The 17,351-nt window shown below is 42.6% G+C and overlaps 1 protein-coding gene across 2 annotated transcripts in view; it reads right to left on the bottom strand.

The window, feature by feature from the left end:
- Positions 1 to 2,002: 2,002 nt before the first annotated feature.
- DDX25 (DEAD-box helicase 25) overlaps positions 2,003 to 17,351 on the bottom strand; it is a 19,690-nt gene continuing 4,341 nt past the window's right edge. For both annotated transcript variants that reach the window (XM_034421904.3, XM_034421905.3), the window contains exons 4-12: positions 16,211 to 16,346; positions 15,053 to 15,145; positions 14,356 to 14,458; positions 12,056 to 12,170; positions 9,832 to 10,009; positions 7,636 to 7,873; positions 5,824 to 5,986; positions 4,204 to 4,392; positions 2,003 to 2,146 (exon numbers count right to left, since the gene is read on the bottom strand). In XM_034421904.3, coding sequence (XP_034277795.1) covers positions 2,085 to 2,146; positions 4,204 to 4,392; positions 5,824 to 5,986; positions 7,636 to 7,873; positions 9,832 to 10,009; positions 12,056 to 12,170; positions 14,356 to 14,458; positions 15,053 to 15,145; positions 16,211 to 16,346 — 1,277 coding nt within the window. In that variant the 3' untranslated portion in view covers positions 2,003 to 2,084. The remainder of the gene's footprint in view (positions 2,147 to 4,203; positions 4,393 to 5,823; positions 5,987 to 7,635; positions 7,874 to 9,831; positions 10,010 to 12,055; positions 12,171 to 14,355; positions 14,459 to 15,052; positions 15,146 to 16,210; positions 16,347 to 17,351) is intronic.

Below are 17,351 nucleotides of genomic sequence, written 5' to 3'. Positions count from 1 at the left end.
GTGTCAAACTCGCTGTCACATGACGCTTCACGTTTTTCCCATTTGCGGAGTTGGGGTGGGCATGGCCTGCATGTGATGCATTTGGTCTGCAGGCTGCCAGCTTGACACCCCTGTTCTAAAGTCAATGGGGAAGCCAGATTCACTTAACAACCTTGCTACTAACCTAACTGTGGCAAGAAAGATCATAAAATGGGGTATTAACTATCTCACTTAGCAACAGAAATTTAGGACTCAATTATGCACGTAAATCGAGGACTACCTGTATTGACTGCTAAGCAAGAAGGACCAATGGACTGTCCATGTGTCTCTTTTTGATTCAGTTGTTCCTCCAGTGATGCTCTGGATACCCATCAAGGTGATCTGGCATCCATTTGTTGCTACATTCTTATTTAGAACATATTCATAGGGCTGGATGGGACCTGGGGGCAGGGAGGGGTGTCTTCTAGTCCAACCCCCTACTCAAGGCAAGAAAGTTTATACCAGTGGCCCCAAACCTTTTGGGCACCAGGGACCGGTTCCGTGGAGATTTTTCCACGGACCAGAGGGGGCATGGTTTTGCATGCCACCTACATCCTGTGGATGGGGCTTCGCTGGTTTGCGTGGCCCAGTTTCTGGCATGCTGCAGCTCAGTGCTGGTCCATGGAACCGAGGCTTGGGGTCCCCTGCCTTCTACCATCCCGGTCAAATGACTATCTAGTCTATTTCAACAAGACATCAATAGGTAGGGCTCAATTCTACATTACTGGAGGGCAGCATTAGAGAAAAGACGATGGGTTTGCCTATTTTTTCATTTAGGAAGTGAAATTTGTTGCTTATACCTACCCATTATCCTGGCAAGCTGTGGAAAGCTATGGAAATACAGTGCTAGGAACGGCTAAGATCCTATGCAGAACCCTCAAATTCTCAGGCCTGTGGGAGAGAACCCAAGATTGAGGAAGACATCGGCCACCCATGAGTGAGAAGGGATTTTTTTTAAAAAAAAACATATATACAGTACATAATCTCCTTAAATCAAACTGGCCTGTAACTCGGCTTTTAATACAAGCAGCTACTGACTCCTAGAGGCAAGCAGAATAATTGCCTGTTCTTATGCTCTCTTCTAACAAGTCACTTTATTAACCTAAACTTTAGCTCAAATCATGGTACAGGTTTAGCACTCTCAAAGTCAAATATCATATGTATTTGGATCTGACAATACCCATGATCCTGGTACACACGTGATTGGGGAATACTATCCAACTGTGTGATGGAAATATTGGACATGTGGAACTAAGGCATTTATGTAAAAACAACTTTAACACTGTGGATTGCCAAGTTCCTCCATTTTCTCAGAAAGAGAGACCCCCAAATGATTGCATACTCATAGTCCCATCAGTGTAAAAAAATGGCACAGTGCATCTAGATCAGGTGTCTGCAACCTGCGGCTCCAAAACCGCATGTGGCTCTTTCGTCCCCCTGCTGTGGCTCCCTGTCCGCTGAACCCAACATTGGCTGGCCCCGCTCACCCTCCCCTCCCAGTCAATCCTCGCCTGGCCTAAGAAGGTAAGGGCGATTACCTTAGGTCAGAGGTCTTCAAACTTGGCAGCTTTAAGACTTGTGGACTTCAACTCCCAGAATTCTCCAGCCAGCTGGAGAATTCTGGGAGTTGAAGTCCACAAGCCTTAAAGCTGCCAAGTTTGAAGACCTCTGACCTAAGGTAACACCAGGAGGCACAAAACCTGGGTGTGGCTGGTATGTGTGTGTGTGTGTGTGTGTGTCATGTGACTGGGTGGGAGTGAACAATGTCGAGTTGGCCACGCCCACCCAGGTTCTGTGCCTCCCGGTGATTTCTTTTCTGTGGGAAACGGGTCCAAATGGCTCTTTGAGTGTTTAAGGTTGAAGACTCCTGATCTAGGTAGATAATAAGGGACTTTTGAGATTAATGGTTTGTTAAACTCAGGGCTCTTCCTGCTCATCATGTGAACAATTCTATGTACCACCATAGCAGTTTGCAGAAGAAAAATAGAGGAACAAGACAATTTTCCTTTAATCTGACAAAGCAAAATAGATGTGGGCAAAAGTCTCTTGTACAAAATTATACGGCTTCAGTCTTCTATTTTTTCTAGCGCTTCCATATCCTCTGGATCAAGGCGTTGGATCAAGATCTCTGAAAAGAAGAAATAAATTTGCAGTTGATTTTTTGGAAAGGCACCTAAGCCACTGAACTGCAGTAGGCACAGGTGGCCCTCCACTTACAACAGCTCACTTAGTGACTGGTCGAAGTTACGACGGCACTGAAAGAAGTGACTTATGACTAGTTTTCACACTTATGACCGTTTGCAGCATCCCCACGGTTGCGTGATTCCCATTCGAATGTTTGACAAATGACTCACATTTATGACGGTTGCAGTGTCCTGGGGTCATGTGATCCCCTTTTGCAGTCAGAAACCAGATTCACCCAACAATCATGTTGGTGATTTCAGAACTGCAGTGATTCACTTAACAAATGTGGCAAGAAAAGTCGTAAAGCAGGGAAAAAAACTCACTCAACTGATTCCTCACTTAGCAACATAAATTTTGGGTTCAGCTGTGATCGTTGAGAACCAACTGTACATCTTCTGAAGTTTGTGACACAGCACTGCCTACACTACCCTTTCTGCTTGCCGAGCTCCAAATTCTATTTTAACACCCTTCTGATTAAAAGAATCGGCAAAACAAAGACACCTGCGGCTAAGGTAAGCTGTTTTCAAGAATGCCTCTATCCCCAGCAAAAATGCTGTAGGTATGCGGAGGGTGGAGGTTTGTTCTCTGAGCCTGTGGTTTCCGAACATTTTGTTACGAGGCTAGGTAGCATCTTCAGCGGAGTTTAGGGGATGCCAGTGTTGCTGTCAGGGCTTTGTGTGGTCAGTGGGTCTTGTGATGGGAGGGTCACGTCAGGTGAGGGCCTTTTGATGGACCCAGTGATAGGTCTTGTGATGGGTCACATCAGGTGAGGATCTTTTGATGGATCAGATCAGTGGTGAAATTCAAAAATTTTCCCTACCGGTTCTGTGGGCGTGGCTTGGTGGTCATGTGACTGGGTGGGCGTGGCTTGGTGGTCATGTGACCAGGAAAACCAACTATCACACTTTACACAAAAATAACACAAAAGCTACACAATTGACTCACACACAATGCAAAAGCAGCTGGACTTCACACAAAATGGCCCCTGCAACAAGCAGGAACCTCACAGTGTCACAGAGAGCTGAAAAACAAACTATCACATTTTACACAAAAATATCGGCTCAGGCAATAGGTAGTAAAAAAATGCTTTAAAAAGTAAAAAAAAAAGTTCCAAGGATGGTGCAGCACAGCTGGTTGTCGGAACCTTTTTAAAAGATTTTTTTAGCATATTTTACCACCTATTTGCTGGAACCGGTAGTAAAAAAAATGCTTAAAATTTTTTTTAAAAAAAGTTCAGACAATCAGCTGTGCCATGCGATCGTTGGAACTTTTTTTTTAACTTTTTAAAGCATTTTCACTACCAGTTTGGGCGAACCACCCCAAACCGACAGCATTTTACCCAGGGGTGAAATCCAGCAGGTTCTGGAGAACCGGTAGCGGAAATTATGAGCAGTTCGGAGAACTGGCAAATACCACCTCTGGCTGGCCCCAGAGTGGGGTGGGAATGGAGATTTTGCAATATCCTTCCCCCAGGAGTGGGGTGGGAATAGGGATTTTGTAGTAGCCTTCCCCCAGGAGTGAGATGGGAATGGAGATTTTGCAGTATCCTTCCCCTGCTATGCCCACCAAGCCACACCATGCCCACCAAGCCACGCCCACAGAACTGGTAGTAAAAAAAATTGGATTTCACCACTGATATCACCCCTGGATCAGATGTGGAACACATCAGGTGAGGCTCTTGTGATGAATCTAGTGATAGGCCTTGTGATGGGTCCTCTGTAGGCATTCTAAGAAATTCAGACGGTGCATGGCTGTAGACAATGGTGTGTTTGGGAGAGGTTCACCTGCTCAGAAAAATGGCCACTTGATTTAAAGTGAATATAAAGAATTACTGTCAAATTAAAGGTAGGTGATTCCACCTCTTTGTGCCTCTGATCTTCCAAGCACTGCAGCCTTCAGTTTCCCACTCTACAGCTCTGGTGCAAACTAAAAGCTGATGAAGCTTCTGACTAACGTTTATATATTAAGGGGTTTTTGGCCCAGGGGACGTATTACACTCACTGAAGTGATTCTGGATTTCAAACAGAAGAGGTAAGTTTTTCCTTTCCACCATATTGAACGCCAGACCCTTCTTTCCAAACCGGCCTGTTCGACCGATACGGTGGAGGTAGGCCTCAAAGTCAGGCCCCCGGAACACTGTCGTAGGCAAGGTGAAGTTGACCACGATGGTGACCTGCATCACATCAATGCCTAGGGAGAAATATAAACAGAGAGGATCAGTATGGCTGACCTGCCTGGACAGCAGCTGCAAAAACCAGGGTGTCGTGGCCTCATCGGAGCCCAGTTCGGAGGAGGAGGAAGAGTTGTGACCATCTGACAGGGATGGCATGTCTCCCTTGGAATGCTTGGAGAGGCCAGGGCCTGAGGACGATGCTGTCCCAGGCCACTCAGGCATTGGGGGAAGTGGTCGACCAGATGAAGAGCTGCCTGCCCTCATAGCAGGGGTGAAATGCTACCAGTTTGGGGTGGTTCGCCCAAAACCGGTAGTGAAAATGCTACTGGTTTGCCTGAACCGGTAGTAAAAAAATGCTTTAAAAAGTAAAAAAAAAAAAAAGTTCCAATGGTCGCCCGGCACAGCTGATCCTCAGAACTTTTTTTTTTTATTATATTTTTAAAGCATTTTTTAAATACCAGTTCAGGCAATAGGTAGTAAAGAAATGCTTTAAAAAAGAAAAAAAAAAGGTTCCGACAATCAGCTGTGCCAAGCAATCCTTGGGACTTTTTTTTTTTTTTTTACTTTTTAAAGCATTTTTTTTACTACCTATTGCCCGAACTCCGTATTTTTGTGTAAAGTATCATAGTTTGTTTTTGAGCTCTCTGTGACTCTGTGAGGTTCCTGCTTGTTGCAGGGGCCATTTTGTGTGAAGTCCAGCTGCTTTTGCATTGTATTGCATTGCATTGTATGTAAGTCAGTTGTGCAGCCATGCCCATCCGGTCATATGACCACCAAGCCACGCTCATAGAACTGGTAGGGAAAATTTTTGAATTTCACCACTGCCTCATAGACATAGGTAGGGATCAGCTGTAGACAGGCAGTGGTGCAGCAGATCTCCTCTGATGACGAACAGCTGCCTCCCCCACTCAATCCGAGGCACGGAGAGTAGAGAAGAGGCAAGCTCAAAGGAAGGCTGCAAGGCTACTTGGGAGTAGGTCGCCCCACCCCTCCTCACAAGGAACACCTGGTGTGGGATGATTTAAGAAGAAGGGGGGCGGGGGAGTTTGTCTTTGTCAAGAACAATTGTTTGCTTTGGCTTACACTGCCCCGGCTTTGGAAAATGTCAGCCTTGACTTAAGTGTTTCTGCCTGTGCCTTGCCTTGTGGACTCGCACACCTTCTCTTTGGACCTCTTCTCTGTCTTTGCCAATTGGTTTTTGCTGTTTACTGGTTTTTGTTTGTGGGACTGAGGGTGGCTGCCTTCGGGGAAGGGTGGGGCGGAGACATTTCTTGTGGCATTTAACAGAGCAATAAAACAGAGTTCCCAGAGTTCCTCAGCCTCGCTGAGTCTTAAAGTTGCCAAGGTTGGAGACCCCTGCAATAAAGAACTCTTATGGATGCTCTGAGGACTCTGCCTAGGAGACCTGGGTCATAACACAGGGAGAGCTTCAACAGCTAGAACTATACCTCTGGCGCAGATGTTGGTTGTGATGAGAACTTTGAATTTCCCATCGCGGAACTGCTGGATCACCTCTGCCCGCTGATCAACCGTCAGTTCCCCGATCAGCAGGGACACTTGGTGCCCATCGTTTCTTAGGGCGTGGTACAGCCATTTAGCATTGTAACGAGTCTGTCAAAAGAGTACAAGAAAGGAGCGTGGCACAAAGGGAAGCCTGCTGGAACAGACAGTCCATTGGTTGCGTTTTTGAGGTACTGTAATGTATTCCTTTACAACCCACCCAATAGAAATAGGTTTCAGGATGCAATAAATAAAAACACGGAAGCCAAGGAGAAACTTACTACAGCAGTTCACTCTTCTTTCTTCTTCTGTATCTCATGGCATTTCTGCATCAATATAAATCAACTGAAAATGCTATTCCCTTTGGCTGCTTGGTAGCTGATGGGTATGTCCCAGATGTAGTGGTGAGACATCTGCAGGAAGATGCCTGAATCCAGCCGAATGCTGGCCAGATGTGACGGGCGGAAGAAAAGAAGGGACAGGAAGAAAAGCTGCTACCAAGACAATGCTTGGATAACAGAAACCTGAGCCAGGAAATGAACTGTAACATGTACAGGTAGTCCTTGACTTACAACAGTTCGTTTAGTGACCATTTGAAGTTACAACTCGATCGACTACTGCAATGCTGTCTACATGGGGCTGCCCCTGAAGACCACTCGGAGGCTTCAGCTGGTGCAGAATGCGGCCGCGCGGATAGTGATGGGAGTGTCCCGACACTCTCATGTTACACCCCTCCTGCGGGACCTGCATTGGCTACCGGTTGCCCTCCAGGTGAGATTCAAGGTGCTGGTAATCACCTATACAGCCCTACATGGCTTAGGCCCGGGGTATTTGGCGGACTATCTGCGGCCAGTGACCGCTCCCCATCGCCTGGTGCGTTCCCACAGGGAGGGCCTCCTTGGGGTACTGTCGGCCAGACAATGTCAGTTGGCGACCCCTAGGGAGCAGGTCTTCTCTGTGGGTGCACCTACCCTGTGGAATCAGCTCCCCCTGGGGCTCCAGGTGGCCCCTGACCTTCGCTCTTTCCGCCATGGCCTTAAAACATGGCTATTGCGCCTGGCCGGCTTGGACTGATGGGGTTTTAGAGGGGATTTTAATGGTTTTTATAGTTTTACTGGGTATTTTTTTAAAAATTGAACTTTGTGTGTTTTATTGTTGTGAGCCGCCCTGAGTCCTTTCGGAGATAGGGCGGCATATAAGCCTGCATGCATGCATGCATGCATGCATGCATAAATAAATAAATAAATACAACAGCACTGAAAAAAGTGACATGACTATTTTTCACACTTATGACCGTTGCAGCATCCCCATGGTCACGTGATTTTACATTTGGATCCTTGACAATTGACTCAGATGTATGACGTTGGCAGTGTCCCAGGATCACTTGATCACCTTTTGCAACCTTCTGACAAACAAAGTCAATGGGGAAGCCAGATTCGCTTAACAGCCACGTTGCAAACTTAACTGCACGTAACAATTGTGGTGCAAAAAGTCGTAAAATGGGGCAAAATTCCTTAACAAATTATGTTCATTTAGCAACATAAACGCTGGGCCCAATTGTGGTCATAAGTCAAGGACTCCCTGTATAAAAGTCTCAGATAAAACCCTCCCTGGTTCTCTGGGGGGAGGGGAAAAGCACTTTCAGACTTGCAAGGTTTTATTGCCCCCCTAACTTTATCATAAAAGTGGGAACTGGGCTGCATGACTTTGGGTTCCTAGAATGCTTTTTACTTTGAAGGGAGGACCACAGAGCACCTTACCTGGCAGAAAATGATGGCCTGGCCGATGGTGATGCTGCCGTAGATGTTGCACAGGGCTCTGAATTTCTCTTCCTTCTTCTCACACTCAAAATAATACTGCCGGATATTGCTGAGGGTCAGCTCTTCTCGTCGGAGCTTAATGATGTTAGGCTCAGGGATGATGCGCTGGGCAAACTTTAGTACAGGCGGCTCAAAGGTTGCTGAGAAGAGAAGCAGCTGGCAATCTGAAGACAAAGCTCTACGGGAAATTTTTTAAAGAAAGAATAGTTCCAACAGATACTGTAGGAATGAAAGGAGCCGATATTAAATACCCAAAGAAACCGTTCTGCATCGGCCCTTGGCCAACAGTCCCATAAAGGAAGGAACTTTGTTTCAAAGAGCCTGTAGCTCAAGTGATTTTACATGCACAAGGTTTCCAGATTGGATCTTCAGTGCTTCCAACGAGTCATCAGCACAGACCTGCAAGGCAGAATTGGGACAACTCGCCGTGGCCAACTCACTGCAGGACAATTTAACAATTCTATTTAATTACTTAAAATAAATAAAAAATATTTTGATTTTTGCCATTCATGTTTCATTCTGTCCCTCTTTTTGCATCCTTTCTTCAAGGACTCTGTTCCACTATTTCTTTGATATTAGAGTGACTCTTGTCCCGCAGTGAGTTGGACATGGGGAATTGTCATAGACCCAGGGCCATATTCAACTAATAGCATTATAGCAACAGCACTTAAGACTTTTAGCACTTGGACATAGTCTAGACTATATATAAAGCATGCAGAAGCTTCAGTTGGTGCAAAACGCAGCGGCCCGCATGATTTTGTGCAGACCTCGGTGTGCACATGTGTCACCTCTCCTGTAGGACCTGCATTGGTTGCCGATTCTGGGTGCAATTCAAGGTGCTGGTTGTCACCTTTAAAGCTCTCTTCATGGCTTCAGACAAGGTCATCTGAGGAACCGTCTCTTGCCAGTCACATCCATCTGACCCACTAGAGCAGGGAGGCAAGGAATGTTGCAGGGCCCAACCCGCAAGGAGATACATCTGGTGGGACCCAGAAGGGCCTTCTCTGTGGTGGCTCCCTCCCTCTGAACATCATCCCTCTGGAAATTAGACTGGCCCCTACTCTGACACTCTTCCGGAAGCCCTCAAGACGTGGTTTTGTCAGCAGGCCTGGGAAACCCAGAACAGGGTGGAGCCCATTAAATGGTTGGTATGAGTATTTGTTGTTGTTGGGTGGGGGTTATTATTTTATTATTAATTATTTTATTTCTTTTATATTATGTTTTTATTTCCTGTAAGCTGCCTTAAATTGCCTTGAGTGAGTAGGCAGCAATATAAATTGTCCAAATAAATAAACTCCAAATAAATATACCACTTCATAGTGCCTTACAGCTCTAAGTAGTTTACGGAGTCAGCCTATTGCCCCCAACAATCTGGGTCCTCATTTTACCGACCTCGGGAAGATGGAAGACTGAGTCAACTTTGAGCCGATCAGGATCGAACTCCTGGCAGTGGGCAGAATTAGACTGCAATACTGCGTTCTAACCACCATGGCCCTTGAGGATGGTAATTTCATAGCTCAAAGATGAGCAAATGTCTACTTGGACTGCAGCATCCATGATTCCTCCGTATGGGCCATGCTGGTTCAGTTGATGGCAACCAGAACTCAGTAACAACTGGAAGTCTCTACGTTTTATGGTCCTGGGATAAACAGAGCAATGGTTCGTTGACTCCATGGGGGCAGAAGAGCTCTCAAACTGGAGTTAGGAAGACAATGCACGGAAAAGAGGTACAGGAATTTTAAGAGGGCATTGTATAATTGAAGCGACCAGTGACTTGGGTGATTTTGCAGCAGGTACCATGACAAACGGTAGGCATCAAAAGTCGTCAATCAACCCAGCTTCTTGCAAAGCTTGTAAAAAGAAGCACCAACACATCCATGCTTTTCTTCCATATCACATGAAGCAGCATTTGTTTAACCTGAGATCTGCTTTTGCCCTGGCAAAAGAATCTTAATGATTTTCTCAATATAAATGCATAAAAGTTTTTTTATTATTATTTACATGATCTGTATTTTTAGAACTGTCTTTTGGATGATGCGTGGCATTGAGGCAACTTGGGAAAAGTTAAATAATCAGGATGTTTAGTAGTGGAAAAGAATCTTATTCAGAAACAAAAAGAAGAAAAACATGATTTACCTCTGGATACGAACACTCTGATCCAAGAAATTCTGTTTATCGATCATGACATCTGCTTCATCCAGCACATACACTCTGATCTTCTTCAGATTAAAAAGCTTTAGCTTAAAACACCAATCTAGCAGGGTCCCTGGTGTTCCAATTATTATTTGTTCTCTTATTGAAGTCCCCCTGGGAACTAAGAAAAACGTATTTATATAAAAAGCATTATTTGCTGCAATGAAAAAAACTTAGGACTATGTAGTAGTATTTTTGTGAAGTTGTTTTTCTTTAGTCTCGTTCAGAATGAGAGAAATATGAAATTGAATAGGCTGGATAATTAGGAACCTCAAATCACAGAATAACAGATTGGAAGGGACCTTGGTAGTCATCTAGTCCAACCCCATCTTCAAGCAGGAAACCCGCTGCTATTTCAGACAAATGGTTGTCCAGTCTCTTCTTAAAAACTTCCAGTGTTGGAGCACCCACAACTTCTGGAGGCAACTCATTTTACTGATTAATTGTTCTAGCTGTCAGGAAATTTCTCTTTAGGGTCTCCAGGTCAATTTCTTACTTAAGGAAGAAATCGAAGAGAATGTCGGGCACCCTATAGGATTGCTATGAAGGCAAAACAAATGTGAGAATAAACATTATTAATCTTATTGAACCCCAAAAGAGAAACAGAGCCATGCAGAGCTTTCGTGCCTTCTTTTTCAAAAAGGTAGTCAGGCAAGTAGGTCTTGGTGCCATCCATCCAGATATTTTGAAATGTCACCCATACCTAATTAGATACTACTGGTCTGCTGGCTGAGACTCATAGGATTTATAATGCTGTATGGAATATATGGAGGGCATTGTGTTACCTACTCTGGACCTCACAAAAAGAAATACAAAGAGAATGAGTTTACACCATGGCCTTCACACTATCCAATAAGCAACTGACAAGTTCTTCTCAATATATATGCATCTATTGGAAGTTCATTCTGACATTTCTGGAATATGGTTAAGCCAACATTACCAAATGCCATGGTGGGGTACAAATAACTAAATATTGCAATAGCTAATATAGAAAGTAGTTCCTAATATATTCTGGTTGTAAGAAAAAGTATGACTATTTTCTATATTTATCTACAATGTATTAAATTAGTTAAAATTGTAAGGCTGGACAAGGCCATCACAGCTCTGAGTAGCTTACAATCCAAAAACCAAATTGGATGTCTAGTCTAGTGAAACGAACTAGGGGTGACGTGATAGCAGTGTTCCAATATTTGAGGGGCTGCCACAAAGAAGAAAGCGTCAACCTATTCTCCAAAGCACCAGAGGGCAGGACAAGAAGCAGCGGATGGAAACTAATCAAGGAGAGAAGCAACCTAGAACTAAGAAGGAATTTCCTGACAGTGAGAATAATCAACTTGTGGAACATCTTCAGAAGTTGTGAGTGTTCCAACAATGGAGGCTTTTAAGAAGGGACTGGACAACCATTGTCGAAAATAGTTTAAGGTCTCCTATTTGAGCAGGGGGTTGGACTAGAAGACTTCCAAAATCCCTTCCAACTCCATTATTCTGTAAATTACAGCAATATCATTCATCCAATACAACCCCACCCCACTCAAAGATTCGGACAAATTAACATGAACACCACAGAAAATTTCCAGACCTGAAGCAAAAATCGTCTAGGAGGATGAAAAATGGAACTGTAATATTGTTCTTAGCGACTGAAAAGATTCCTACAAAACTTTAAAAAACCTGTGAAAGAATCCCCTATATGAAGTGGAGATGCGGTCATGAGTATGCATCAAGGGAGATTGGCAAAATTATGTTTTACAAAATAAGTACAGAAGCATTACCATAACAAAGAGGGTGGAGATGCATTACAGAGAGAGACCCTGACAGTCAGGATGATGGACTTTTACTGGAGGACCCCGGATCAAGTAGATCTTCAGTCATTAAAATTCATTGGATGACCCTGGACCAATTATTTCCTTTCAGTCCAACCCACTTCAGAGAGTTATTGCTTAGGAGGCAGTGTTTCTTAATGTTGGCAACTTTAAGATGTTGGCTTAAAGTTGCTTAAATGTTGGCTGTGGAATTCTGGGAGTTAAAGTCCACGCATCTTAAAGTTGTCCAGGTTGAGAAACACTGGATTAGAGCCAAAACTAGAAGAGGCAGAAGATGTACCTCCAGAAGGTGATGGAGGAAAGGCAGGTTAAACATCTAGCACGTACAGTATGTAAGAAATCCTTACCTCTGTTGCCTCGAATAGCATAATTAACGTTGATGTTGACACAGAATCTTCCCATTTTCTCAACAACATGTCCAGTTTGAACAGCCAGTTCAAAGGTGGGAGAGAGGCAGAGGCACTTCAAGGCACGACAAGAGAAATGTATGACTTATCTATATAGTCTGTAGCCACATTTTAAATTTAATTTTCAATAAGAGATGCACATTTTCACATTCATTGATTCAACTTCCTGGGGTGCTTTTTCAATTATGACTTAATTGGGGAGTAATTATCCTGTTTCCCCGAAAATAAGACCCAACTGGAAAATAAGCCCTAGCATGATTTTTCAGGATGCTTGTAATATAAGCACTACCCCCAAAATAAGCCCCAGTTAAGACTGCCAGCCAGATGGGAGCTTTTAGTACCGTATTTCCACAAAAATATGACCTAACCAGAAAATAAGCCCTAATGCATCTTTTGGAGTAAAAATTAATATAAGACCCGGTCTTATTTTCAGGGAAACACAGGTACGACTAACGAAGTATAAACTTCTTATGAAATCTCTATCTCCCAGCAATTGTTCCATGTTCCTGTTGTGGCCCGTCAGCAGCCTGTGCAGTTAGTAGTTGATTCCGACAGTGAGGAGGCTAGTGTGGTGCTGCGCCAGCAGCCTGTGCAGCTGGCGCTCGAGTCAGACAATGAGGAGGCTGGAGAAGATGTGGTGCCAGAGGCGGGGATTCAGCCAGGGCCTTCAGAACCTCCAGAAGCTCCCATAAGTGAAGAGGAAGAAGAGGAGGAGCCTCTTCTCGATCCACGAGCGCGCAGAGCTGTTAAAAGGCAGGAGTGGCTCCTCAGAAGGAGGTCTCCTCGACAGTAAGGGTTGGGGCTAATTGGCCATTCCCCTAGCCTATTTAAGGAAGGACAACGAATTATGCAATTTGCAGGAAACAACTTCGTTCATATTCCTTCGCATCTTGATTCCAGAAACGTTTGATTCGGCTCTTGTTTATCTTGTCAGTTTTCCTGTAAATTGCTTCTGGGCATTCTGCCAACCACAGTAAGATTACGGTTTTCTGAAATACTGTGCCTCAGAATTATTATTCTTTGGATTCTTGTCCAAATGATGTTAAATTAACAGCCCTTGTTCAGAAAAGACTGATTTAAACTGTACTTGTGTTCGAACAACTACTAAGAAAGCTCATTAGTCGTCCTTAATTAGTAAACTAAGGTTTGTACGGACTTTGTGTGTGCTGCGTTCTTTGGGGTCCATAGCTGGGGCAGAACAGTTCCATTCAAAAGGAGCTGAACTGCAGGACGTTCATAAAATGTGGATTATTTTGGTGCCATTCTTCTGTATTTTAAGACAGACAGACTCATACTGGAATGAGTCTTGTAATCACACATCTGAATTCCCCCCACCTTGGCATGAAGTTCTCAACTTACAACAGTTAGTGATTGTGCAAAGTTATGACATCACTGAAAAAAGTGACTTATGACCATTCTTGACATTTACAACCATTGCAGTATTCTCCATAGTCACATGATCAAAATTTGGATGCTTGGCAACTACTTACATTTATGACCGTTACATTGTCCTAGGGTCATGCGATCCCCTTTTGCGACCTTGTGGCAAGCAAAGTCAATGGGGAAAGCCAGATTCACTTAACAACCATGTTACTAACTTAACAACTGTGGTGATTCACTGAACAATTGTGGCCCATAAGTTCATAAAATGGGGCAAAATTAACAAATGTTTCACTTAGCAACAAAAATTTTGGGCTCAACTGTGGTCGTAAGTCGAGGACTACCTGTACTTTTCTGACTGGTTACACATTGACTAAATATGTACTTGAACTTGTAAAGATTTTTGCTGTTTCTATATGAACAACTTTAGAGCAATTTTTTTAAAAAGGCAGATATTACCTTAGTTAGTTTCTCACTCACACCTTATTGTTTTTTTAGCAGGCAATTTTGGAAAGTGTTTGAGATCAAGTGTACTGGTATGTTTGTGTATGTGTATGTGCGTTGAATTGGTCCAATAAAATAATGTTTGGGTGGATTGTTTCATCACTGCCACATAGCTATATTCTTTAAATGTGTGCCAAAAAAGCAAGGGCATTAAAATTTGAGTGGAAAGGTTTTGTTGTTGTGTTTTTTTTTACAAAACCTCAAATTCTAAAGCTTTTGCTATCATATTTTTCAGTCAAGGAAAGGCAAGGAAGCAGTCTTACTCGAGTTAAGACCAAAAATTCTGCTCACAAAACAGCATTGGTGAACTGTCCTTGAAGAAAGCAGCAAGGTTTGAGCAAATCAGTGACTTTTACCTGTGGAAATTCCTTCTTTGGGTCTGTTCTGCTCAGCATAGCCAGAACAAATGCAGCTGTTTTGCCTGTCCCTGACTGACTTTGTGCTATAAGATTTTGGGGTCTGAAATACAAAATTACTTAATTAACATTTGTGCAAACAGAGAGCAACTGACTTAACAAGAGAAAGAACGAAACCATCCCAGGATTTCTTTTAAACAGACAAAAAATAATGTGGAAATGGCATTTAAATAAGGAGAACCAGGAGAACATTACATAAACCAAGCCTGAGAGACTAAGAAAAGATACAAAAATAATCATATATGAAAGTATACAATTTCAAAGGATGAACAAAACTGAACAAGCTAAAAAGATTTCTGCAACAGGATTGTCATATATAAAGCAAACATAAATCTCTGTATTGTTTTGGAACAATACCTCATCATCACCACAGCCCCATCCCCCCCCCCCCAAAAAAGCTGTTTTGCATTTATCTTAGCTCATAAGAACCCCAAAGTCTCGTCAATCATTTCAACATTCTTTTTATACAATTACCATCTTTGACACCCCAAGAAATGCAATAGTTCAGCTTCAAGGCAGATAAACAGATTCCCATCAGATTCAATCAGCTGATAGAAGTCACTGCCTAATTGGCCATAGGGTTTTCCTGAGCTACAACACAAGCAAGGTCCTTCTAATTTCTTTTAAAGCAACTTACGGATCAGCAAGCATAATTGGCAGTGCGGATTCCTGTATCTTGGATGGCCTGTTAAATCCCATGCCATAAACACCTTGCAATAATTCTGGCTTTCTGTCAAAACAGCAAAAGGTTCAAATGTACTGCTGAACAATTAATAACAATTCATAACATTGTTAGTGTTATTAATAATAATTAAGAATGAATGCATCAAGGTAAATGACTTGGAAATTCTTTAATATTATGTATTACTTTATCATTAACAAATAAAATACAAAACAAAATGAAACAAAAATAAACATTTATTCAACCCTAACAACAACAAGAGAAAAATAATAGTGTACCAAAAAAAAAAAAAAAGGAGCGGAAAAAGTGATCAATTAAATTTAACATTCAACATGTAGGATCCACCCTGGCTGGTTGCTGAAAGAAAAGAAAAAGCAGTAAATTCATATATTTTTGAATTCATATATATGAATTTACTGCTTTTTCTTTTCTTTGTTGTTGTTAGGGTTGAATGTATATTTTCTTTTGTTTCATTTTGTTTGTTTTACTGCTCTTTCTTTCCTTTTTTCTTTCTTTCTTTCTCTTTCCTTTCTTTCTTTCTCTTTCTCTTTCCTTCCTTCCTTTCTTTTTCCTTTCTCTTTCTTTCTTTCTTTCTTTCTTTCTTTCTTTCTTTCTTTCTTTCTTTTCTTTCTTTCTTTCTTTCTTTCCTTCCTTCCTTCCTTCCTTCCTCTCTTCCTCTGATGATCAGGCAATTCAGCTGGGTTTGTCAGAGCCTTTTAAAAGCATTTTTTCTACAATCTCTTCAGCAGAAGAGGTTGTAGAAAAAAATACTTTTAAAAATAAAAAAAAAAAGTTGGCCACGCCCACCGTCACATTACCCTCCCCCACCAAGTCACGCCCACAGAACCGGTAATAACAAATTTTACATTTCACCACTGATAGATATATATATATCTACACACACATACATACATACATACTGGTACATATACATATGAAGAAAGTAGAAAAAACAGGTTAAACTGAACAATACACTAATCTTCAAATCCTTCGGTTAACCATCTATTATATATTATAGACCACTTTATAAGAGACTGGAACCTGTTTGTGGACTTTCTATGTGTTTTCTATGTACTTTCTATGTACTTTCTATTTGTAATTTCTGTTACTCACAAATGCAGCTTTTCAAAGGTGGTTACAGAAAACAGTGGCGATTTGGGATCCCGTTGTAGAATCTCCACGTGATGACTCGATTCCACAAGAGACGTCCGGATCAGTTTATTCAGGAGAGACATTTCTGCCACACTCACTGGGTAAAGTGAGAAAAATAAACCAGTTAAGCATTTTGCTGGAAGAAATGGACTCGGAAGCCAAGAGGGTGCTGCTTATACCCTCTACCGATACAACCCTCACGAGGGAAGACTTTTCTTTTCAAAACTGCCTGGACAGTGGCTTTTTCACCAGGCTATAGACAAGATTGTACCGACTGAAAAGTACTGGTGCTTGATATTTCTTGCCTTGTTCCAGTTTCTATTCCTTTCCCATCGTAACAGCTGGATTATAAACCACATGTGCAGGTGCCTTAAATGCCACAGCAGAGAAGTTAGCCTGGAGAATAAAAATGGGCTTCTCTGATTGGAGAACCGAAACTATTTCAACTTATTTCCTAAAGTGAAGGAGTGGCTCCTTTCAATTGGAATGGCTTCACAATTTCTTTGCCAAACTCCTACAGTTCAGAAATCGCATCTTCCCATGAGAAATCTTAGTGTACTGAATGGATGTCTTCATCAATGTGAAACTTTAGCAGCCAGCTTTTCTCTAGGGGATGGGGGAGGGGGCGGGAGAATATCAATCACCAGAAAATGAACTAAGCATCAAGTGGAATTGCATTTGTATATGCATTTCCATTTCATCTTTGGCAAGAAGACAATAGGGACTGTTGGTCAGCAGATAAGGGTTAATCTGTAAAACTTGATTAAATACTGCCTTGATATATGGACTCCAACATGTAAATCTGCATAAATTGGGTAAGGATGTACATCTGAATGCAGATAGATTTTGGTTAATGACCTTTTGTTCATCAACTGTTCAAAGTTACCACATCACCAAACAAATGGTACAATAGTTATGTCCGGTCCCTGAAGTTACGGCCATTGCAGCACCCTCGCTGTCATATGATAAAATTTCGGATCTTTGGCAGCTCACCTGCACTTAGGGCCACAAGGGGCTTCAACTGCCCCCAACCTCTGTCCTTTTGCCCACCCTGCACTCTGCCATCACCATCTTCTTCCTCACACGTTGTCCACAATGGGTG

The sequence above is a fragment of the Pantherophis guttatus genome, chromosome 9 (assembly GCF_059756535.1).
Source record: "Pantherophis guttatus breed Tessera chromosome 9, ASM5975653v1, whole genome shotgun sequence".
Lineage (NCBI taxonomy): Eukaryota > Metazoa > Chordata > Lepidosauria > Squamata > Colubridae > Pantherophis > Pantherophis guttatus.
Note: the sequence above shows the minus strand (reverse complement) of the source record. Positions and strands in the feature narration are given on the sequence as shown.